Genomic DNA, 26,030 nt, shown 5'->3' with positions numbered 1-26,030 from the left:
AGTTAAAGTACAAACGGGAAAATAAACAAATATAAATATGGGTTGTATCTCCCTGTCTCTCTCTCTGTCACATAACAGGGATTCAATCTACTCGCTTCTTTTGTTGTTTTGTTTGTATTACAGAAGTGTAGTTATTTATCGTTCTCAGTCATCTCTGTTTGGCTTTGTCTTCCTATGTTGAAATGAAAAAGTAGTCTGCAATACGGTCTTGGTCAAAACTATTTCGAAAGTATAATGAGATTTAAATTAACATCTCATTCAAAATCATGTTTGTGCTTGAATTTAGCTCAGAAACGTTTTTGAAAAGATGTAAAAGAGACAAGACAATATGTAAGATCTGGATGTGTTAGCCAAAGCCTTTCTAAGATAAGTTGTTCCACTATTGCCCTCAATAGCACTTGTCTTGATAAAAGTAGCCCCACTGGTATGGAGATCCAAGGCATTCTTCAGTGGTTGAGATGCTATTGTGAGCCAGACAAAGGACATGGTTTCATAGCAGCAGCAGCCGTTGTTCACGTGCATGAACAGAACAGCACTTTGATATAAGATCTGAATCCTAAAGGCTTAGAGAGGGACCTCTGGGAGGTTTGTCAGAGGGACCTCTGGGAGGTTTGTCAGAGGGACCTCTGGGAGGTTTGTCAGAGGGACCTCTGGGAAGTTTGTCAGAGGGACCTCTGGGAAGTTTGTCAGAGGGACCTCTGGGAAGTTTGTCAGAGGGACCTCTGGGATGTTTGTCAGAGGGACCTCTGGGAGGTTTGTCAGAGGGACCTCTGGGAGGTTTGTCAGAGGGACCTCTGGGAGGTTTGTCAGAGGGACCTCTGGGAGGTTTGTCAGAGGGACCTCTGGGAGGTTTGTCAGAGGGACCTCTGGGAGGTTTGTCAGAGGGACCTCTGGGAGGTTTGTCAGAGGGACCTCTGGGAGGTTTGTCAGAGGGACCTCTGGGAGGTTTGTCAGAGGGACCTCTGGGAGGTTTGTCAGAGGGACCTCTGGGAGGTTTGTCAGAGGGACCTCTGGGATGTTTGTCAGAGGGACCTCTGGGATGTTTGTCAGAGGGACCTCTGGGATGTTTGTCAGAGGGACCTCTGGGATGTTTGTCAGAGGGACCTCTGGGATGTTTGTCAGAGGGACCTCTGGGAGGTTTGTCAGAGGGACCTCTGGGAGGTTTGTCAGAGGGACCTCTGGGAGGTTTGTCAGAGGGACCTCTGGGAGGTTTGTCAGAGGGACCTAAGGGAGGTTTGTCAGAGGGACCTCTGGGAGGTTTGTCAGAGGGACCTCTGGGAGGTTTGTCAGAGGGACCTCTGGGAGGTTTGTCAGAGGGACCTCTGGGAGGTTTGTCAGAGGGACCTCTGGGAGGTTTGTCAGAGGGACCTCTGGGAGGTTTGTCAGAGGGACCTCTGGGAGGTTTGTCAAAGGGACCTCTGGGAGGTTTGTCAAAGGGACCTCTGGGAGGTTTGTCAGAGGGACCTCTGGGAGGTTTGTCAGAGGGACCTCTGGGAGGTTTGTCAGAGGGACCTCTGGGAGGTTTGTCAGAGGGACCTCTGGGAAGTTTGTCAGAGGGACCTCTGGGAGGTTTGTCAGAGGGACCTCTGGGAGGTTTGTCAGAGGGACCTCTGGGAGGTTTGTCAGAGGGACCTCTGGGAGGTTTGTCAGAGGGACCTCTGGGAGGGTTGCTAGAGGGACCACTCAGGATACAACAAGGCTACTGGGAGGGTTACTAGAGGGACCACTCAGGATACAACAAGGCTACTGGGAGGGTTACTAGAGGGACCACTCAGGATACAACAAGGCTACTGGGAGGGTTACTAGAGGGACCACTCAGGATACAACAAGGCTACTGGGAGGGTTACTAGATGGACCACTCAGGATACAACAAGGCTACTGGGAGGGTTACTAGATGGACCACTCAGGATACAACAAGGCTACTGGGAGGGTTACTAGATGGACCACTCAGGATACAACAAGGCTACTGGGAGGGTTACTAGAGGGACCACTCAGGATACAACAAGGCTACTGGGAGGGTTACTAGATGGACCACTCAGGATACAACAAGGCTACTGGGAGGGTTACTAGAGGGACCACTCAGGATACAACAAGGCTTCTGGGAGGGTTACTAGAGGGACCACTCAGGATACAACAAGGCTACTGGGAGGGTTACTAGATGGACCACTCAGGATACAACAAGGCTACTGGGAGGGTTACTAGATGGACCACTCAGGATACAACAAGGCTACTGGGAGGGTTACTAGAGGGACCACTCAGGATACAACAAGGCTACTGGGAGGGTTACTAGAGGGACCACTCAGGATACAACAAGGCTTCTGGGAGGGTTACTAGAGGGACCACTCAGGATACAACAAGGCTTCTGGGAGGGTTACTACAGGGACCACTCAGGATACAAGGTTACTGGGAGGGTTACTAGAGGGACCACTCAGGATACAACAAGGCTTCTGGGAGGGTTACTACAGGGACCACTCAGGATACAAGGCTACTGGGAGGGTTACTAGAGGGACCACTCAGGATACAACAAGGCTACTGGGAGGGTTACTAGATGGACCACTCAGGATACAACAAGGCTACTGGGAGGGTTACTAGAGGGACCACTCAGGATACAACAAGGCTACTGGGAGGGTTACTAGAGGGACCACTCAGGATACAACAAGGCTTCTGGGAGGGTTACTACAGGGACCACTCAGGATACAAGGTTACTGGGAGGGTTACTAGATGGACCACTCAGGATACAACAAGGCTACTGGGAGGGTTACTAGAGGGACCATTCAGGATACAACAAGGCTACTGGGAGGGTTACTAGAGGGACCACTCAGGATACAACAAGGCTACTGGGAGGGTTACTAGATGGACCACTCAGGATACAACAAGGCTACTGGGAGGGTTACTAGATGGACCACTCAGGATACAAGGCTACTGGGAGGGTTACTAGAGGGACCACTCAGGATACAACAAGGCTACTGGGAGGGTTACTAGAGGGACCACTCAGGATACAACAAGGCTACTGGGAGGGTTACTAGATGGACCACTCAGGATACAACAAGGCTACTGGGAGGGTTACTAGAGGGACCACTCAGGATACAACAAGGCTACTGGGAGGGTTACTAGAGGGACCACTCAGGATACAACAAGGTTACTGGGAGGGTTACTAGATGGACCACTCAGGATACAACAAGGCTACTGGGATGGTTACTAGATGGACCACTCAGGATACAACAAGGCTACTGGGAGGGTTACTAGAGGGACCACTCAGGATACAACAAGGCTACTGGGAGGGTTACTAGAGGGACCACTCAGGATACAACAAGGCTACTGGGAGGGTTACTAGAGGGACCACTCAGGATACAACAAGGCTACTGGGAGGGTTACTAGATGGACCACTCAGGATACAACAAGGCTACTGGGAGGGTTACTAGAGGGACCACTCAGGATACAACAAGGCTACTGGGAGGGTTACTAGAGGGACCACTCAGGATACAACAAGGTTACTGGGAGGGTTACTAGATGGACCACTCAGGATACAACAAGGCTACTGGGAGGGTTACTAGAGGGACCACTCAGGATACAGCAAGGCTACTGGGAGGGTTACTAGATGGACCACTCAGGATACAACAAGGCTACTGGGAGGGTTACTAGAGGGACCACTCAGGATACAACAAGGTTACTGGGAGGGTTACTAGATGGACCACTCAGGATACAACAAGGCTACTGGGAGGGTTACTAGAGGGACCACTCAGGATACAACAAGGTTACTGGGAGGGTTACTAGATGGACCACTCAGGATACAACAAGGCTACTGGGAGGGTTACTAGAGGGACCACTCAGGATACAACAAGGTTACTGGGAGGGTTACTAGATGGACCACTCAGGATACAACAAGGCTACTGGGAGGGTTACTAGATGGACCACTCAGGATACAACAAGGCTACTGGGAGGGTTACTAGAGGGACCACTCAGGATACAAGGTTACTGGGAGGGTTACTAGATGGACCACTCAGGATACAACAAGGCTACTGGGAGGGTTACTAGATGGACCACTCAGGATACAAGGCTACTGGGAGGGTTACTAGAGGGACCACTCAGGATACAAGGCTACTGGGAGGGTTACTAGAGGGACCACTCAGGATACAAGGCTACTGGGAGGGTTACTAGAGGGACCACTCAGGATACAAGGTTACTGGGAGGGTTACTAGAGGGACCACTCAGGATACAAGGTTACTGGGAGGGTTACTAGATGGACCACTCAGGATACAACAAGGCTACTGGGAGGGTTACTAGAGGGACCACTCAGGATACAACAAGGCTTCTGGGAGGGTTACTAGATGGACCACTCAGGATACAACAAGGCTACTGGGAGGGTTACTAGAGGGACCACTCAGGATACAACAAGGCTTCTGGGAGGGTTACTAGAGGGACCACTCAGGATACAACAAGGCTACTGGGAGGGTTACTAGAGGGACCACTCAGGATACAAGGTTACTGGGAGGGTTACTAGATGGACCACTCAGGATACAAGGCTACTGGGAGGGTTACTAGATGGACCACTCAGGATACAACAAGGCTACTGGGAGGGTTACTAGAGGGACCACTCAGGATACAACAAGGCTACTGGGAGGGTTACTAGAGGGACCACTCAGGATACAAGGTTACTGGGAGGGTTACTAGAGGGACCACTCAGGATACAACAAGGCTACTGGGAGGGTTACTAGAGGGACCACTCAGGATACAAGGCTACTGGGAGGGTTACTAGAGGGACCACTCAGGATACAACAAGGCTACTGGGAGGGTTACTAGATGGACCACTCAGGATACAACAAGGCTACTGGGAGGGTTACTAGAGGGACCACTCAGGATACAACAAGGCTACTGGGAGGGTTACTAGAGGGACCACTCAGGATACAAGGTTACTGGGAGGGTTACTAGAGGGACCACTCAGGATACAACAAGGCTACTGGGAGGGTTACTAGATGGACCACTCAGGATACAACAAGGCTACTGGGAGGGTTACTAGATGGACCACTCAGGATACAAGGCTACTGGGAGGGTTACTAGAGGGACCACTCAGGATACAACAAGGCTTCTGGGAGGGTTACTAGAGGGACCACTCAGGATACAACAAGGCTACTGGGAGGGTTACTAGATGGACCACTCAGGATACAACAAGGCTTCTGGGAGGGTTACTAGAGGGACCACTCAGGATACAACAAGGCTTCTGGGAGGGTTACTAGAGGGACCACTCAGGATACAACAAGGCTACTGGGAGGGTTACTAGATGGACCACTCAGGATACAAGGTTACTGGGAGGGTTACTAGATGGACCACTCAGGATACAAGGTTACTGGGAGGGTTACTAGATGGACCACTCAGGATACAAGGTTACTGGGAGGGTTACTAGATGGACCACTCAGGATACAAGGTTACTGGGAGGGTTACTAGATGGACCACTCAGGATACAACAAGGCTACTGGGAGGGTTACTACAGGGACCACTCAGGATACAAGGTTACTGGGAGGGTTACTAGAGGGACCACTCAGGATACAACAAGGCTACTGGGAGGGTTACTAGAGGGACCACTCAGGATACAACAAGGCTTCTGGGAGGGTTACTAGAGGGACCACTCAGGATACAAGGTTACTGGGAGGGTTACTAGATGGACCACTCAGGATACAACAAGGCTACTGGGAGGGTTACTACAGGGACCACTCAGGATACAAGGTTACTGGGAGGGTTACTAGAGGGACCACTCAGGATACAAGGTTACTGGGAGGGTTACTAGATGGACCACTCAGGATACAACAAGGCTACTGGGAGGGTTACTACAGGGACCACTCAGGATACAAGGTTACTGGGAGGGTTACTAGAGGGACCACTCAGGATACAACAAGGCTACTGGGAGGGTTACTAGAGGGACCACTCAGGATACAACAAGGCTACTGGGAGGGTTACTAGATGGACCACTCAGGATACAACAAGGCTACTGGGAGGGTTACTAGAGGGACCACTCAGGATACAACAAGGCTACTGGGAGGGTTACTAGAGGGACCACTCAGGATACAACAAGGCTACTGGGAGGGTTACTAGAGGGACCACTCAGGATACAACAAGGCTACTGGGAGGGTTACTAGAGGGACCACTCAGGATACAAGGCTACTGGGAGGGTTACTAGAGGGACCACTCAGGATACAACAAGGCTACTGGGAGGGTTACTAGAGGGACCACTCAGGATACAAGGCTACTGGGAGGGTTACTAGATGGACCACTCAGGATACAACAAGGTTACTGGGAGGGTTACTAGATGGACCACTCAGGATACAACAAGGCTACTGGGAGGGTTACTAGAGGGACCACTCAGGATACAACAAGGCTTCTGGGAGGGTTACTACAGGGACCACTCAGGATACAAGGTTACTGGGAGGGTTACTAGAGGGACCACTCAGGATACAACAAGGCTACTGGGAGGGTTACTAGATGGACCACTCAGGATACAACAAGGCTACTGGGAGGGTTACTAGAGGGACCACTCAGGATACAACAAGGCTTCTGGGAGGGTTACTAGATGGACCACTCAGGATACAACAAGGCTACTGGGAGGGTTACTAGATGGACCACTCAGGATACAACAAGGCTTCTGGGAGGGTTACTAGATGGACCACTCAGGATACAACAAGGCTACTGGGAGGGTTACTAGAGGGACCACTCAGGATACAACAAGGCTACTGGGAGGGTTACTAGATGGACCACTCAGGATACAAGGTTACTGGGAGGGTTACTAGATGGACCACTCAGGATACAAGGTTACTGGGAGGGTTACTAGATGGACCACTCAGGATACAAGGTTACTGGGAGGGTTACTAGATGGACCACTCAGGATACAAGGTTACTGGGAGGGTTACTAGATGGACCACTCAGGATACAACAAGGCTACTGGGAGGGTTACTAGAGGGACCACTCAGGATACAACAAGGCTACTGGGAGGGTTACTAGAGGGACCACTCAGGATACAAGGTTACTGGGAGGGTTACTAGATGGACCACTCAGGATACAACAAGGCTACTGGGAGGGTTACTAGAGGGACCACTCAGGATACAACAAGGCTTCTGGGAGGGTTACTAGATGGACCACTCAGGATACAACAAGGCTACTGGGAGGGTTACTAGATGGACCACTCAGGATACAACAAGGCTACTGGGAGGGTTACTAGATGGACCACTCAGGATACAACAAGGCTACTGGGAGGGTTACTAGAGGGACCACTCAGGATACAACAAGGTTACTGGGAGGGTTACTAGATGGACCACTCAGGATACAAGGCTACTGGGAGGGTTACTAGAGGGACCACTCAGGATACAACAAGGCTACTGGGAGGGTTACTAGATGGACCACTCAGGATACAACAAGGTTACTGGGAGGGTTACTAGAGGGACCACTCAGGATACAGCAAGGCTACTGGGAGGGTTACTAGATGGACCACTCAGGATACAACAAGGCTACTGGGAGGGTTACTAGATGGACCACTCAGGATACAAGGCTACTGGGAGGGTTACTAGAGGGACCACTCAGGATACAACAAGGCTACTGGGAGGGTTACTAGATGGACCACTCAGGATACAACAAGGCTACTGGGAGGGTTACTAGATGGACCACTCAGGATACAACAAGGCTACTGGGAGGGTTACTAGATGGACCACTCAGGATACAAGGCTACTGGGAGGGTTACTAGAGGGACCACTCAGGATACAACAAGGCTACTGGGAGGGTTACTAGATGGACCACTCAGGATACAACAAGGCTACTGGGAGGGTTACTAGATGGACCACTCAGGATACAACAAGGCTACTGGGAGGGTTACTAGAGGGACCACTCAGGATACAACAAGGCTACTGGGAGGGTTACTAGATGGACCACTCAGGATACAACAAGGCTACTGGGAGGGTTACTAGAGGGACCACTCAGGATACAACAAGGCTACTGGGAGGGTTACTAGATGGACCACTCAGGATACAAGGCTACTGGGAGGGTTACTAGAGGGACCACTCAGGATACAAGGTTACTGGGAGGGTTACTAGATGGACCACTCAGGATACAACAAGGTTACTGGGAGGGTTACTAGATGGACCACTCAGGATACAACAAGGCTACTGGGAGGGTTACTAGAGGGACCACTCAGGATACAACAAGGTTACTGGGAGGGTTACTAGAGGGACCACTCAGGATACAAGGTTACTGGGAGGGTTACTAGATGGACCACTCAGGATACAACAAGGCTACTGGGAGGGTTACTAGATGGACCACTCAGGATACAACAAGGCTACTGGGAGGGTTACTAGAGGGACCACTCAGGATACAACAAGGCTACTGGGAGGGTTACTAGAGGGACCACTCAGGATACAACAAGGCTACTGGGAGGGTTACTAGAGGGACCACTCAGGATACAACAAGGCTACTGGGAGGGTTACTAGAGGGACCACTCAGGATACAACAAGGCTACTGGGAGGGTTACTAGAGGGACCACTCAGGATACAACAAGGCTTCTGGGAGGGTTACTAGAGGGACCACTCAGGATACAACAAGGCTACTGGGAGGGTTACTAGATGGACCACTCAGGATACAACAAGGCTACTGGGAGGGTTACTAGAGGGACCACTCAGGATACAACAAGGCTACTGGGAGGGTTACTAGAGGGACCACTCAGGATACAACAAGGCTACTGGGAGGGTTACTAGAGGGACCACTCAGGATACAACAAGGCTACTGGGAGGGTTACTAGAGGGACCACTCAGGATACAAGGTTACTGGGAGGGTTACTAGATGGACCACTCAGGATACAACAAGGCTACTGGGAGGGTTACTAGATGGACCACTCAGGATACAGCAAGGCTACTCGGAGGGTTACTAGATGGACCACTCAGGATACAGCAAGGCTACTCGGAGGGTTACTAGATGGACCACTCAGGATACAGCAAGGCTACTCGGAGGGTTACTAGATGGACCACTCAGGATACAGCAAGGCTACTCGGAGGGTTACTAGATGGACCACTCAGGATACAGCAAGGCTACTGGGAGGGTTACTAGAGGGACCACTCAGGATACAAGGTTACTGGGAGGGTTACTAGATGGACCACTCAGGATACAGCAAGGCTACTGGGAGGGTTACTAGAGGGACCACTCAGGATACAAGGTTACTGGGAGGGTTACTAGATGGACCACTCAGGATACAGCAAGGCTACTGGGAGGGTTACTAGATGGACCACTCAGGATACAGCAAGGCTACTGGGAGGGTTACTAGAGGGACCACTCAGGATACAACAAGGCTACTGGGAGGGTTACTAGATGGACCACTCAGGATACAAGGTTACTGGGAGGGTTACTAGATGGACCACTCAGGATACAAGGTTACTGGGAGGGTTACTAGAGGGACCACTCAGGATACAACAAGGCTTCTGGGATGGTTACTAGATGGACCACTCAGGATACAACAAGGCTACTGGGAGGGTTACTAGAGGGACCACTCAGGATACAACAAGGCTACTGGGAGGGTTACTAGAGGGACCACTCAGGATACAACAAGGCTTCTGGGAGGGTTACTAGAGGGACCACTCAGGATACAAGGCTACTGGGAGGGTTACTAGATGGACCACTCAGGATACAACAAGGCTACTGGGAGGGTTACTAGATGGACCACTCAGGATACAACAAGGCTACTGGGAGGGTTACTAGATGGACCACTCAGGATACAACAAGGCTACTGGGAGGGTTACTAGATGGACCACTCAGGATACAAGGTTACTGGGAGGGTTACTAGAGGGACCACTCAGGATACAAGGCTACTGGGAGGGTTACTAGAGGGACCACTCAGGATACAACAAGGCTACTGGGAGGGTTACTAGAGGGACCACTCAGGATACAAGGCTACTGGGAGGGTTACTAGAGGGACCACTCAGGATACAACAAGGCTACTGGGAGGGTTACTAGAGGGACCACTCAGGATACAACAAGGCTACTGGGAGGGTTACTAGAGGGACCACTCAGGATACAACAAGGCTACTGGGAGGGTTACTAGAGGGACCACTCAGGATACAACAAGGCTACTGGGAGGGTTACTAGAGGGACCACTCAGGATACAACAAGGCTACTGGGAGGGTTACTAGATGGACCACTCAGGATACAAGGCTACTGGGAGGGTTACTAGATGGACCACTCAGGATACAACAAGGTTACTGGGAGGGTTACTAGAGGGACCACTCAGGATACAAGGTTACTGGGAGGGTTACTAGATGGACCACTCAGGATACAACAAGGCTACTGGGAGGGTTACTAGAGGGACCACTCAGGATACAACAAGGTTACTGGGAGGGTTACTAGAGGGACCACTCAGGATACAACAAGGCTACTGGGAGGGTTACTAGAGGGACCACTCAGGATACAACAAGGCTACTGGGAGGGTTACTAGAGGGACCACTCAGGATACAAGGTTACTGGGAGGGTTACTAGAGGGACCACTCAGGATACAAGGTTACTGGGAGGGTTACTAGAGGGACCACTCAGGATACAACAAGGCTACTGGGAGGGTTACTAGATGGACCATTCAGGATACAACAAGGCTACTGGGAGGGTTACTAGAGGGACCACTCAGGATACAACAAGGTTACTGGGAGGGTTACTAGAGGGACCACTCAGGATACAACAAGGCTACTGGGAGGGTTACTAGAGGGACCACTCAGGATACAACAAGGCTACTGGGAGGGTTACTAGATGGACCACTCAGGATACAACAAGGCTACTGGGAGGGTTACTAGATGGACCACTCAGGATACAACAAGGCTACTGGGAGGGTTACTAGAGGGACCACTCAGGATACAACAAGGCTACTGGGAGGGTTACTAGATGGACCACTCAGGATACAGCAAGGCTACTGGGAGGGTTACTAGAGGGACCACTCAGGATACAACAAGGCTACTGGGAGGGTTACTAGATGGACCACTCAGGATACAACAAGGCTACTGGGAGGGTTACTAGAGGGACCACTCAGGATACAACAAGGCTACTGGGAGGGTTACTAGATGGACCACTCAGGATACAACAAGGCTACTGGGAGGGTTACTAGATGGACCACTCAGGATACAACAAGGCTACTGGGAGGGTTACTAGAGGGACCACTCAGGATACAACAAGGCTACTGGGAGGGTTACTAGAGGGACCACTCAGGATACAACAAGGCTACTGGGAGGGTTACTAGATGGACCACTCAGGATACAACAAGGCTACTGGGAGGGTTACTAGATGGACCACTCAGGATACAACAAGGCTACTGGGAGGGTTACTAGAGGGACCACTCAGGATACAACAAGGCTACTGGGATGGTTGTTGACTCTGAGACATGACTGGGGCTGTATCCCAAATGGCACCCTATTTCCTTTATAGTGCACTACTTTTGACCAGGGCCCATAGGGAATAGGGTCCATTGGGGATGCACAATGGGATGTACAAAGCAGAAACTAGGCTATTAAATCCATTAACAACATTTCTCATTACACTTCTGTCTAACAGTCCATTATGACATGTATTACTAGTATAGTTAGCAATGCCGAGAGAGAAATTACCACTGTAACGACTCTGATGCTTAGGAAGGAAGAATAGAAGGGGTCCAAATACTGAACCTTGAGGAACACCAGATTTAAAATTTTGTGCTCAGATGATTTGTCATGCTTATGTCCGTAGTAGCCCGCTTGTATTCATCTCATTGCTGTCCAATACGCCCTCCTCAGAGCAGAGAGTGTTTCAGTGTGGGACATAGTACTTGTGTTCAGATGACTCACATCATCAAGCTCAGGGTTGTTTCCCAACATTATCCTTGAGGCTTATTACTGACTGAGGGGTTTATATCATCATTTATCTGCTATGAGTTATCACAGCAATTCATGTAATTTCATGAGAATGCATCATCATGGGAACACAACAGCTGTACTCACTAATATGGCAGATGTGCTGTTGGAGCCCTTGAGAAGTTTTTGGGGAATTTGAACTTGTAGTGTAGCTGCTTCTATTGTATGTATAGCTGACAGTTCCAGATATCACTGTGAACAACATTCTTCTTTTGTTTATGTTTTTAACTGTTGGTCTGTCACCTGTTGGTGTGGAAAGTAAAAGACATTGCCATCTGTCATGGAAGAGAAACACTTCAATAAAGAGGATCATTCCTTAAAATGTCTGGAGGTGAAATTGCACTAAGTAGTTTTGCTTCAGTCAGACCTCCCTGGACGAATCATCTCCTCCCTACGCTCCATCTCCCACCCACCACTTGAGGAATCATAATCATCGGGAACACAATTTAATTATAACTGAAAAAAAGTGTAAACATCACTTTCTTTTATCCCCTTATACATCTGGAGTGAAGACAATGTGTTAAAGCCCTGTCAATCTGACAGACACATCAAAGGCTGCATTGAGGGGCTTACTGCTACTTAGGGCAATGGAATGCTGTTGCTAAGCATCAGTCCACAACCTATCAGACCCCCGAAGAACTGTTCTCTTTCTGAGGGAGGGGTAAGCAGGGGGTAAGTGGGGGAGTGGGACTGAGGAGGGAGGAGGTTTTTGGGGAGTTGCCCTGAAGAGGGGAGAGGTAAGGATGTAGGGGGTAACAACGGGGCATGTTTAAAACAAAGAAAACAAAAATACAGTTTTAGTTGGCCTGCTTCTCTACTGCAGTAGAGAAGCAGTAGAGAAGCAGTAGAGAAGCAGTAGAGAAGCAGGTCACCTAAAACTGTATTTTTGTTTTCTTTGTTTTAAACAGAAGTTTATGGAGTTCCCTAACAGTTGCTTTGTTAAGCAAGATAATCCTCCTTCAGTCTCCCTAGAGAAGCTTTGTGTCCAAGCGACAAATACTTACCACTCTATGTCTAGATGGTGATCATGTGAAACATCAAAATACCTTTGGTAGTTTGGTAGTACCTGAATATAGGCACTCAACATTTCCAAATCCTTTCTCTTTAGTCATTAATAAGACACTATTTTGTCATCTGTGATCTCCATCTGTCCTTTTAAAGGAGACATGCTAAGTGATGAATTAAGACAAGCTATACTGCGTAACGGCTATGAGTCAGTATTAGCCACCACCTTCCTGTGAGTAAATTCAATACCCTCCCATCCTCCGTCTTCCCCTGGTGCGGAGCTAAATCACTGGAGCTGTTCAGGAGTGCCAAGCTAACTGCTGGAGCTGTTCAGGAGTGCTAGGCTAACTGCTGGAGCTGTTCGGGAGTGCTAGGCTAACTGCTGGAGCTGTTCGGGCGTGCTAGGCTAACTGCTGGAGCTGTTCGGGAGTGCTAGGCTAACTGCTGGAGCTGTTCAGGAGTGCTAGGCTAACTGCTGGAGCTGTTCGGGAGTGCTAGGCTAACTGCTGCAGCTGTTCAGGGGTGCTAGGCTAACTGCTGCAGCTGTTCAGGGGTGCTAGGCTAACTGCTGCAGCTGTTCAGGAGTGCTAGGCTAACTGCTGGAGCTGTTCAGGAGTGCTAGGCTAACTGCTGGAGCTGTTCAGGAGTGCTAGGCTAACTGCTGGAGCTGTTCAGGAGTGCTAGGCTAACTGCTGGAACTGTTCAGGAGTGCTAGGCTAACTGCTGGAGCTGTTCAGGAGTGCTAGGCTAACTGCTGGAGCTGTTCAGGAGTGCTAGGCTAACTGCTGGAGCTGTTCAGGAGTGCTAGGCTAACTGCTGGAGCTGTTCAGGAGTGCTAGGCTAACTGCTGGAGCTGTTCAGGAGTGCTAGGCTAACTGCTGGAGCTGTTCAGGAGTGCTAGGCTAACTGCTGGAGCTGTTCAGGAGTGCTAGGCTAACTGCTGGAGCTGTTCAGGAGTGCTAGGCTAACTGCTGGAGCTGTTCAGGAGTGCTAGGCTAACTGCTGGAGCTGTTCAGGAGTGCTAGGCTAACTGCTGGAGCTGTTCAGGAGTGCTAGGCTAACTGCTGGAGCTGTTCAGGAGTGCTAGGCTAACTGCTGGAGCTGTTCAGGAGTGCTAGGCTAACTGCTGGAGCTGTTCAGGAGTGCTAGGCTAACTGCTGGAACTGTTCAGGAGTGCTAGGCTAACTGCTGGAGCTGTTCAGGAGTGCTAGGCTAACTGCTGGAGCTGTTCAGGAGTGCTAGGCTAACTGCTGGAGCTGTTCAGGAGTGCTAGGCTAACTGCTGGAGCTGTTCAGGAGTGCTAGGCTAACTGCTGGAACTGGTCAGGAGTGCTAGGCTAACTGCTGGAGCTGTTGCGGTGTGCTGCTGTTCAACTTTGGAGAAGTAGCTAGGAAACCATGCAGGTTATAATTCTGTCTATCAACCTGATTCATTATTTCACTGACTCTGGTTTCCTGTTTGCTACGAGATACAGGAAGTGACACGCTGGAATTTCAGTTCTAGAGGATTCGAAAAATGTTTTCAGATAACATGTCAAGAACCTACTGTTGCATCACATCAGTCCATGATTTGACATATTAGCCTACATTTTAGCAAGGATGAGAGCCCTGCTCTGTCATTGAAAATGATTGATGCTTAAGAATGTATGAAGAAATATGACTGAAGCTTCTGATTGTTTGATTAAAGATGTCTGTTACGTCCACAATGATTGGAATAAAAAAATGAAAAAGAAAAGAAAAGCTAAGATGAAAAAATATGAATGGAAATATTTAAAATATTTTATTCAGTCTCACTCACTAACAGTGTTATTTTTTGTCCTCAAGATGAATCATTCAAAATTGCATATAAAAAATATCCACTGGATCAAATTTCAGACGCCTTCTGTAACGCCCGCTTTGAGGATCCCCAGTCCGGGGTCGGCGGCGAGGGTCCCCGCTCTAGAGGCGCCACCTAAGTGGGCCGAGCCAGAGGTGGAGCGGGATCTACGTCCCTCACCAGAGCCGCCACCGCGGAGAAATGCCCACCCAGACCCTCCCATATAGGTTCAGGTTTTGCGGCCGGAGTCCGCACCTTTGGGGGGGGGGGGGGGGGGGGGGGGGGTGTACTGACACGCCCTGACCATAGAGAGCTTTTTATGTCTCTATTTTGGTTTGGTTAGGGTGTGATTTGGGTGGGCATTCTATGTTCATTTTCTATGTTTTGTATTTCTTTGTTGTTTGGCCGGGTGTGGTTCTCAATCAGAGGCATCTGTCTATCGTTGTCTCTGATTGAGAACCATACTTAGGTAGCTTTTCACACATGGTTTTTGTGGGTAGTTATTTTCTGTTTTGTGTTTTCTGCACCTGACAGGACTGTTTCGGTTTCGTTCATCCTCTTTGTTGTTTTGTTATTTTAGTGTTCAGTTTTAAATAAAAAGCATGAACACTTACCATGCTGCGCTTTGGTCCGATTCTTCATCTTCAGACGACGAATACCGTGACACCTTCATGATAATAGAAGCATAGTGATATAGACTTCAAAGTACATTTTATACTCTTTTATTTCAGTGGAAGGAGGCCATTTTTCAATGTCCCAAGTGCTGCTCAATCAACTTCAACGAGAATAATTAGGAATAAAATGATACATTTAAATTATTATCTTTTGTATAGTCTGATATGTTAAATGCTGCACTTCTTTTTAAAGAATATTGACTATTTTCTGTACGTCCTCAACGTCATTGTCCACCCTGCTGCATTGTGGTTACTAGCACTTTAGGAAAATATATATTTTCTACAATGACATCACAAACAGGAAATTATTTCACTTCCTTGGTGGAAAAAGAACTGTGGTGAATCTGATGAGTATCTAGATTTTATACTATTACATTTTCATCATTATATGTTGGGTGATGTGATGTGGGAAAGTATAACATGTCCACCCTGTTAAGCAAAAATACAAAAGACTTTAATTGAATTTCATAATTTCAATATCCTAGCTTCATCACGATCACTTGGAGCATAGTTGCTAATTTTAGCTCAAAATGTCCACCCTGTTATTGTCCACCCTTTTCTCCATGTTCACGTAACAGGGTGGACATGCACTCAACAGGGTGGACAAATGGATATCTTGCAGTAACGTGTTGCAAAATATGTGTTTTTGTTCATAAATTGTATTACATAATTACAGTATATATAGCATGTACAGTATTTTAAGAATAAATAAATATCAATTGAATCAGGTCTTTCTGAAGGAATGGCACCTCTTCTTAGTGCAGCTGAAAGACAGCGGCAATACAGAGAACGATGTAATGCTGACCCAGAAAGAAGGAGAGAAAGTATCTCGAGAAAGAGAGGGAGGAATGGAGGAAAGATAAAAGAGACAGGGAAGAAGAAGGCAATAGCTGAACTCAGTGACAGAGTGCAGCTTGCAGAATGGAAGAAATGGAGAGATGTTAAAAGGATACCCAGAGCCAGGACGTTGCTACAGTCCCAAACACCCCTCTCAACCCCTGAAAATCAGCCTGGGCCAGAGGTAACCCTCCTTTCTCCCCATACACACTTACATTTTTCTTGTACAGTAGCTGGTCGAGTATTGAAATGTATAAGGTGTTTGTTAGTCTTTATAGCTTATCATACGCTAGCTCTTCTCACCTCAGATGCCTGCCTTAGATGCCATTAAAGGAACGATTAAGATTCATCAGGTTATCAGTGTCTCACCAGGCCAGATAAAATACAGGGACATTACTTGTCTGTGCAAGAAAGGATAGTGGCATGTTGGATTGTCCTTGTTTTCAGCTCAAAGAGGCAACTCTGGGTGACCCTGCAGCATAGATCCAGCTCCCTGCATCTCATGACAAGGCTAACACCACATGGCGACCTGGCACCATTGAACTTAATCACGTACAGGAGTGGTGTGTTGTCAATTATGACCATGAAGGATCCCCTGGCATCATTATGGATGTAGAGGAACATCACATTAAGGTGAAGTGCATGCACCGGAATGGCATCAACAAATTCTTCTGGTCAAGTCCAAAGGAAGATATTTGTTGGTACTCTGATGGACAGATCATTTGTCTGATGCCAGAGCCACAGGCTGTTAAAATAAACGCTGTGTGCAGACGGAAAAATCCACCTGGAAATATGTGGAAGAGCATTTGTGGTGAAAGGGGGGAGAGATGGAAAGAGGGGGAGCGAGAGAGGAGGAGGGGAAGAGAGAGACAGGAATGTGTTTTAATGATAATTCCAATGATTTTGTACCGGCAATGTATTTTTGTTGTTGTTGTTTTTCCCACAATGAATATGTAACTAAATAGCAGTTCCAATGTTGTTACTACATATTACTATGTAGATGTCTATTCAGTGTTCAGTACTCAGTGTTCAGGGTTTAATTTATGTTCTGTCCCGTTACAGCTGGCCACCCTGTTATACCTTGGTCCACCCTGTTATCTTGACATCTTTTTAAAATTAATTCAGTTTACATTGTCAAATATCAAGAATTAGTGTAATATATTTTAAAGAGTAAGACATGGCCAACACAACACAATTATAAACTTGGATAAAATATCATTAATACCTGTCTCAATTTAGAAAAATAAGCTGCAAATTAGATTAACTTCTGTGTAAAAACCACCCATTGTATACACAATCTGTTATTTCTTTAGAATTTGACCAGAACAAATGGACAGGGTTAACAATAGCTTTATGAAAATGTAAATATTATTAAAATAGTCCAATGAAAGTAATTAAAGACAGTTAAGTGCATGTCCGTAACAGGGTGGACATCATATTGTTGATTCACTGAAAATGTGTTTTTAATGATCTAAGTGCTGGAGCTTGGCCAACATGTTTTTCTTCAAGTCTAATATTTCCTTTTTAAACCTACAAATCTACTTAAAAAAAAAAAATCTCATCTGTGGAGCTAGGGCTGTGGCGGTCATGACATTTTGTCAGCAGGTGAATGTCAAGCAAATAACTTCCGGTCTCACGGTAATTTACCATTAATGAACATGAACACATTTAGCATCTCCTGGCTTCCAAACGTTGCCTACAAGCCAATGATGCAGACCTTTGGAACATCTACATTTAAAAAAAATCTAATAAATACATGTAATATAGCCAACACCATCCTAATACATTTTAGACAGGTCTAAAGAAACATGATATGAAGAAAATGTAGTCTATTTCAGAAGAACAGAAAAGCATACTCTGAGTTGTCCTTATGTTAGGCCCTGATCTGCTATGCCAAATGGCTGTGGGCTAAACTACTTAATTTAGCAGACAAGATTTGCTTAGAATTCCATGGCATTATTCTATATTATTTTATAGTATGACGAAATACAATTGAACATAGCTGAGTAATATAGGAAGGATATTTTCTCCAAATGATTTGAGGGAGTGCGCACATGCGGCTATTCTGTGTTGAGTGTTTAACAAAGAAACAGGTCCTTTAGTTGTGATACAAACGTTTGGCTGTATGTTTAAATTTTTTACATATTCCAAGGCTGCATGAAAGGCATGAACTCTGCTTAGTTTTTTTGCGCAGGCTGCACACACTTCATCAGTCTCTCATTCACAATTTGACAAGCACTTTATAATGCCTCAAATTTCCCAACGGCATCCCCTTTGTGTGTCCATAATGCCCCGTAAAAAATTCCATGGCCTTGGGCTGAACTTAATAAGGATAATTCCCTTCTCTCGGCTGCGTGCTCCGAGTGCACTTCTTACACGCACGGCTCTCTCAGATATCTCATTTCTTATTAGCCAATGCCTGTTACGTGATTGGGTCCTTCTCACAGCATCTAGGGTCCTTCTCACAGGCTACAAGTGAAGACAGACACATCGGGGACGCAACTGCGCAAGTCCTTTTTGAATTCCAAAGTGCACATTGAAGAGGTTGGAAGAACTGTCCACATTTACTTTTCATCAGCCAACAAGAGGAGTCTAACAAACAGCAAAATAAATAGCCTATGTCAGTATACTATCCCCCATAGTACAAAAGTTGACCTATTCTGTTTGAGAAATAAATATTCCAAACATAGTCTGGGACAGTTGTGGAATGTGATAGATCCCAAATGACTATAACCACTAGCATTAAAAAAACGTTTTAAAGCAATGAGGCTGATGCAACAGATCAGAACGTTTAGCTTAAAATGTTGATAAAATATTAGGCTACTTCTTCACATTATAAGTGCAGCAATGCATACCTGGTAGTAGGCTATGAGCGCGAAAGTTCCACAATGCAATCAATTAGCGGGAAAACACCCTTCTCAAAAGTGACCACAAATGCGATTATGCATGTAATGCTTTATTATAAAGGTGCATTTTTATGGTGAAAATGCCTACAGTATGTATGCCAGTTAGGCTCTACACCATTTGAAAAGCAGATTAATGTGCTTCATTTTAAGAAGTTATTTGGTCACTTCAGTTCAGTGATACAAACGTTATCAAAACATATAGGCCTATGGGCTAGTCTACATGAGGTGTGCGACTAGCTTAAAAAAGGCATGCACTGTTTCTTTCCTTACTGCACACAAGCTGGGCATCATTCACATGTGATAATATATCATTAATATTAGGAAAGTTGAGAAATAAATATAGTAAGCCTATAGAATGCTGATGGGATCCTCCTCTTTTTAATAGAGGCCATCAAAACTCTGTTTTATCTCACAATTGCATAGCTTATAGAAATGTTGTGCAACATGAGCTCATGGGCTCTCATGAAGTGTTTGATTAGATTTAAAAAAAAACATTTGCATTGATGTCAGAGTGATTACAGGGACAATAGAGTGCTGAGTACCAGGCAGTTAACACGTTTGATAGGCTACTAATGACCAGCAGCAGCATCAGAGCTTGGAGAAGCCTAGTTACCATGACTAAATGGTCACGTGGAATTTGACTGCAGTCATGACTCGTGACCTCCGTTGTGGCGGTAACACGGTCACCGTAACAGCCCTAAGTGGCGCTCAGTCTGGATTACACAGAACAATCACGCTTTACTAAGAAGATAAAACAGCCATTCTGCTTTGTGAGAGGCCACTCAATACAAATTAGCAAGATGTTCTTACAACCACAGGCACTACCACACCAAGCCTCCTTTAGCGGTAATGCTTACCTGCCCAAATAGGTCTGTACGAGCTGGTTTCCAGGACATAGTTTAAGCATAGTCACAAGATTCACATTCAGAATATATTTTGGGGGTTGCCACAGTATATAGGAAAAAAAGCATTACTTTACAGGGAATAGCCTAACAACTGCTGGATTAAAAATAAACACATTATGCAGCTAATTCAGTATTTAGAAATATTAGTTTATTTTTGTGCTCGACTTACATACTTGCTTACACACACAGGGCTATGGATTTCACAGACTGGATTGAAGCACTAGTTAGCTACTGTAATCAGCTTCAACTCCAAACCCCTTTCATCCTTTACTTTACTTTGTGCGACACGGCTCATCACCTTTATTGTCCACTATAATAGCATGGGAAAGATCTGGATGCCAAATCACTAGATTTCCTGAGTGTCGAAAAGTACCATGTGCGCTGTCCCTCTGTCCGCACCGTCACTGTCTCTCTGTCTCTATGTCTGCACCGTCACTGTCTCTCTGTATCTCTCTCTACACTGTCACTGTCTCTCTGTCTCTCTGTCTGCAATGTCAATGTATTTCTGTCTCTCTGTCTGGACTATCACTGTCTCTATGTCTGCACCGTCACTGTCTCTCTGTCTCTCTGTCTGCACTGTCACTGTCTCTCTGTGTCTCTGTCTCTCTGTCTGCAATGTCAATGTATTTCTGTCTCTCTGTCTGCACCGTCTCTGTCGCTCTGTCTGCACCGTCTCTGTCGCTCTGTCTGCACTGTCACTGTCTCTCTGTGTCTCTGTCTCTCTGTCTGCAATGTCAATGTATTTCTGTCTCTCTGTCTGCACTGTCACTGTCTCTCTGTGTCTTTGTCTGCACTGTCACTGTCTCTCTGTCTGCACTGTCACTGTCTCTGTTTCTCTGTCTGCACTGTCACTGTATCTCTGTCTGCACTGTCACTGTCTCTCTGTCTGCACTGTCACTGTCTCTCTGTTTCTCTGTCTGCACTGTCACTGTATCTCTGTCTGCACTGTCACTGTCTCTCTGTGTCTCTGTCTGCACTGTCACTGTATATCTGTCTGCACCGTCACTGTCTCTCTGTCTCTGTCTGCACCGTCACTGTCTCTGTGTCTGCACCGTCACTGTCTCTCTGTCTGCACCGTCACTGTCTCTCTGTCTGCCCTGTCACTGTCTCTCTGTCTCTCTGTCTGCACTGTCACTGTCTCTCTCTGCACTGTCACTGTCTCTCTGTCTGCACTGTCACTGTCAGTCTGTCTCTCTGTCTCTCTGTATCTTTGTCTGCACTGTCACTGTCAGTCTGTCTCTCTTTCTGCACTGTCACTGTCTCTCTGTCTCTCTGTCTGCACCGTCACTGTCTCTCTGTCTCTCTGTCTGTACCGTCACTGTCTCTCTGTCTGCACCGTCTCTGTCTCTGTCTGCACTGTCACTGTCTCTCTGTCTGCACCGTCTCTGTCTGCACGGTCACTGTCTCTCTGTCTCTCTGTCTGCACGGTCACTGTCTCTCTGTCTCTGTCTGCACGGTCACTGTCAGTCTGTCTCTCTGTCTCTCTGTATCTTTGTCTGCACTGTCACTGTCAGTCTGTCTCTCTTTCTGCACTGTCACTGTCTCTCTGTCTCTCTGTCTGCACCGTCACTGTCTCTCTGTCTCTCTGTCTGTACCGTCACTGTCTCTCTGTCTGCACCGTCTCTGTCTCTGTCTGCACTGTCACTGTCTCTCTGTCTGCACCGTCTCTGTCTGCACGGTCACTGTCTCTCTGTCTCTCTGTCTGCACGGTCACTGTCTCTCTGTCTCTGTCTGCACGGTCACTGTCTCTCTGTCTCTCTGTCTGCACGGTCACTGTCTCTCTGTCTCTCTGTCTGCACGGTCACTGTCTCTCTGTCTCTGTCTGCACTGTCTCTGTCCCTCTGTCACCACTGTCACTGTCTCTCTGTCTCTGTCTGCACCGTCACTGTCTCTCTGTCTCTCTGTCTCTCTGTTCTGGGGAGAAAGAAGATGGGAGTTGATACACCTGGGAGAGACAAACAATGTTTTCAACAGAGATATGACATATCTCTCATCCCAGCCCAGGATATGAACAGTTCTGTCAGTTTAATAGCGAGGTGGAAACGTAGGTGCTGAGAGATGTCTGGGGCACATGGTGCGGTGAGGGTTGGGAGAACTGGCTATCTGGCAGCTGGCTGGGTTGGCATTCCCCGGGCCCTGGCCCCTCATGGCCCTATCCGTCCCCCTGTGTCTCTGTTCTCTCATCTCCTGGTCCTAATCTGAGGATAGACACTGCTCCACCTCTGCCTGCCCCCCCCCCCCCCCCCCCCCCAACGTGTCTGTTAGGTGAGTCCATCTGCTGTCACCTATTGACAGTCACATGCTTTTCAATCACACGTCTTCTTCCCCTTAACGACACCACCCACTGCAGCCAATCAGCACTAGCTAAGAGTTTACATTAGTTTGTTGTTTGGTATGGTAAATCAAATAAGTTTCACTTTTTTATTTACCTACAGTATTTGTTACTCAAATGTTACACTTCATTGGTGCTATTCAGTTATTTAACCAGTCACAACTCCGTTCCATATCGCACCATCCACAGTAAAAAGCCCAGCATAACATAACATAACAGAGCGAGACAGACACAGACAGACAGACAGACAGACAGACAGACAGACAGACAGACAGACAGACAGACAGACAGACAGACAGACAGACAGACAGACAGACAGACAGACAGACAGACAGACAGACAGACAGACAGACAGACAGACAGACAGACAGACAGACAGACAGACAGACAGACAAGACAAGACAAGACAAGACAAGACAAGACAAGACAAGACAAGACAAGACAAGACAAGACAAGACAAGACAAGACAAGACAAGACAAGACAAGACAAGACAAGACAAGACAAGACAAGACAAGACAAGACAAGACAGACAGACAGACAGACAGACAGACAGACAGACAGACAGACAGACAGACAGACAGAGAATGAAGGTGGACTCTAGTGAAATAATCTCTTATCGGTGATGGTGCTGTCCATTAGGGATAATCATATCAATCAACACTCAGCCAAGTGAGCCTGACAGAGAACAAAGTCTGCTTCGTCTCTCCAGGCTAAAGTTACAGCCGCACGATGATGTACTTGCCATCCTGGTGCAAATGATATCTGCTAGTTCACCAGCTCAGAGCTAGATAAATAGGAGACAGACAGACACACCAGACCAGACCAGTCCCTGTCTGGAATTTCTGGTATACTATACCCTAGAAGTATATTCATATGTCTGTTTGTTGATATACAGCTAGTTACAATGTCGTCTGAATAGGGAGGGACACTATAGGCTACTCAGTGTAGTGCATTCATTACAAGCTGAACTTTGATGTAGAAACGAAGTGATGAGCAAAGACAAGTGTATATAGTATGAGCCGTAATCACCTAAGCAGCAATACCTGTCTGGTTAAGGTCCTGTCATCAACTAAGCAGAAATACCTGTCTGGTTAATGTCCTGTCATCAACTAAGCAGAAACACCTGTCTGGTTAAGGTCCTGTCATCAACTAAGCAGAAATACCTGTCTGGTTAAGGTCCTGTCATCCCCTGAACAGAAATACCTGTCTGGTTAAGGTCCTGTCATCACCTGAGCAGAAATACCTGTCTGGTTAAGGTCCTGTCATCAACTAAGCAGAAATACCTGTCTGGTTAAGGTCCTGTCATCACCTGAGCAGAAATACCTGTCTGGTTAAGGTCCTGTCATCCCCTGAACAGAAACACCTGTCTGGTTAAGGTCCTGTCATCCCCTGAACAGAAACACCTGTCTGGTTAAGGTCCTGTCATCCCCTGAACAGAAACACCTGTCTGGTTAAGGTCCTGTCATCCCCTGAACAGAAACACCTGTCTGGTTAAGGTCCTGTCATCCCCTGAACAGAAACACCTGTCTGGTTAAGGTCCTGTCATCACCTGAGCAGAAACACCTGTCTGTGTCTAGGTTATTCTTAAGGTCCCGTCAAAGTTCGTGTTAATTCCGGATGATCTATTTCATTATACTGAGATGTCTGTATAATTGAATGACCAATCTCATGTTTCTGTATGCTTAGAGAGGGATGTGTCTTTCTACCAGAGACTGGCCTGCCTGCCATAGACACAGTGAGGACAGAGAACACAAAGGAGGAGTTCACCCTCAGGAACCATGACAGAAGTGGGTACAGAGGTTGTTGAGTTTATCTGAAGACATGGGAGTAGACAATAGTGACGTGTTTAGAATGGTTGTAAGCTTATCCCAAATGGCCCCATTCCAATTGAAGTGCAGCACGTTTGACCAGGGCCCATATGGCTAAACAAAGTAGTACAGGTCTAGTTGCGCATTCTAGCTGTAACACAGATGCAAAACATGCTATCCTCTCATAACAATACCAACGTCTCAGAAGGAAGCTCAGAGTAAAACAAATAAAGTGCCTGAGCTTGACCAATGTGTTTTTTCTGATATACTTATTCTCCAAAAGTTACGAGGTCCAAAAGCCACTGCAGACTAGGAATGACCCAGTTTCCTCCTAGTCTTGTCAGTGAGATGATCAGTTGTAGGAAAATAGACAAACCTTTTATAACAAAGCGATGCGAATAACAGCAATAAAAAGTGTTAGGACAGTTGGAATCAGACAAAGCTGTTGGGGAATGACTCAGTGAATGAATCATTCTAGAATATTAGACACCAAAGCTCCGTTGGAATGTTCTCAAAGGAGGGGAGCACATTCCATCTACAAAACTAAATGATCTTCCACTGCAACGTTCCTCCACATGGTTTTCATCAGAAACCCCAATGCGTTATGATGTATTGGCTCTTATAAAACAGGTTGTTAGAATCCTGGATGCCAATTGGTTGATATAAAGAATTGTGGGACAACAATGCCGCAAAAACCCATGGCGTGTTACTCTCATAATTCCACTGTCCTGCAGCCCAGGCAGGAAATTCATCAATTTAATCTTCCTCTGGAAAAATGTTGATTTACGCACATTCATTCCATGTGTAGAGTTTGCAACAGTTGTTTTTTGTAATTATTTAACTAGGCAAGTCAGTTAAGAACAAATTCTTATCTACAATGACCCCGTCCAACTTTATTCAAACCCAGAGAACGCTGGGCTAATTGTGCACCGCCCTATGGGACTCCCAATCACAGCCTGGATTTCAAACCAGGGACTGAAGTGGCACCTCTTGCACTGAGATGCAGTGCCTTAGACCACTGCGCCACTTGGGAGCCCAAGTTTAAAGTTGTTTAAAGTGGAACTGACAGTGTTGAACTATTTTGCAGATATAAACCAAAAAGACAATCGTAATATCAGAGGGATCCGACCCGTTTTAAAATGTTTGCCTAAAATTACATACCCAAATCTAACTGCCTGTAGCTCAGGACCTGAAGCAAGGATATGCATATTCTTGATACCATTTGAAAGGAAACACTTTCAAGTTTGTGGAAATGTGAAATGAATGTAGGTGAATATAACACATTAGATCTGGTAAAAGATAATACAAAGAAAACAACATGCGTTTAAAAATGTTATTTTTTTACCATCATCTTTGAAATGCAAGAGAAAGGCCATAATGTTTTATTCCTGCCCAGGCGCAGTTTTGATTTTGGCCACTAGATGGGAGCAGTGTGTTTGCAAAGTTTTAGACTGATCCAATGAGCAATTGCATATCTGTTCCAAATGTTGTATCAAGACTGCCCAAATGTGGCTAATTGGTTTATTAATACATTTTCAAGTTCATAATTGTGCACTCTCCTCAAACAATAGCATGGCATTCTTTCACTGTAATAGCTACTGTAAATTGGACAGTACAGGTAGATTTACAAGAATTTAAGCTGGGATGTGCTGGGGGGATTTTTTTTTGTTACTTACAACCTCATGCTAATCACATTAGCCTACGTTAGCTCAACCGTCCCGCGGACACACACACACACACACACACACATCGATCCCGTATGGGTTAAAAATATCATATTCCCAGTTTATGCTACAAAACTTTATTAAAGATTTAAAAAATAGGTTCTATTTGACTCACCGTTCCTTGACGTAGTCCAT

The 26,030-nt window shown here is 46.6% G+C and overlaps 1 protein-coding gene across 1 annotated transcript; it reads right to left on the bottom strand.

Moving 5' to 3' along the window:
• Positions 1-556: 556 nt before the first annotated feature.
• LOC120029358 (proline-rich protein 2-like) lies at positions 557-26,030 on the bottom strand. Its single transcript, XM_038974588.1, has 2 exons — positions 26,011-26,030; positions 557-1,670 (listed from the first exon to the last, which is right to left on the bottom strand). Exons 1-2 carry the CDS (start codon positions 26,028-26,030, stop codon positions 557-559), a joined length of 1,134 nt encoding a protein of 377 aa, XP_038830516.1.

Source organism: Salvelinus namaycush, chromosome 35 (genome assembly GCF_016432855.1).
Source record: "Salvelinus namaycush isolate Seneca chromosome 35, SaNama_1.0, whole genome shotgun sequence".
NCBI lineage: Eukaryota > Metazoa > Chordata > Actinopteri > Salmoniformes > Salmonidae > Salvelinus > Salvelinus namaycush.
This window is presented reverse-complemented; position numbering and strand designations above follow the sequence as displayed.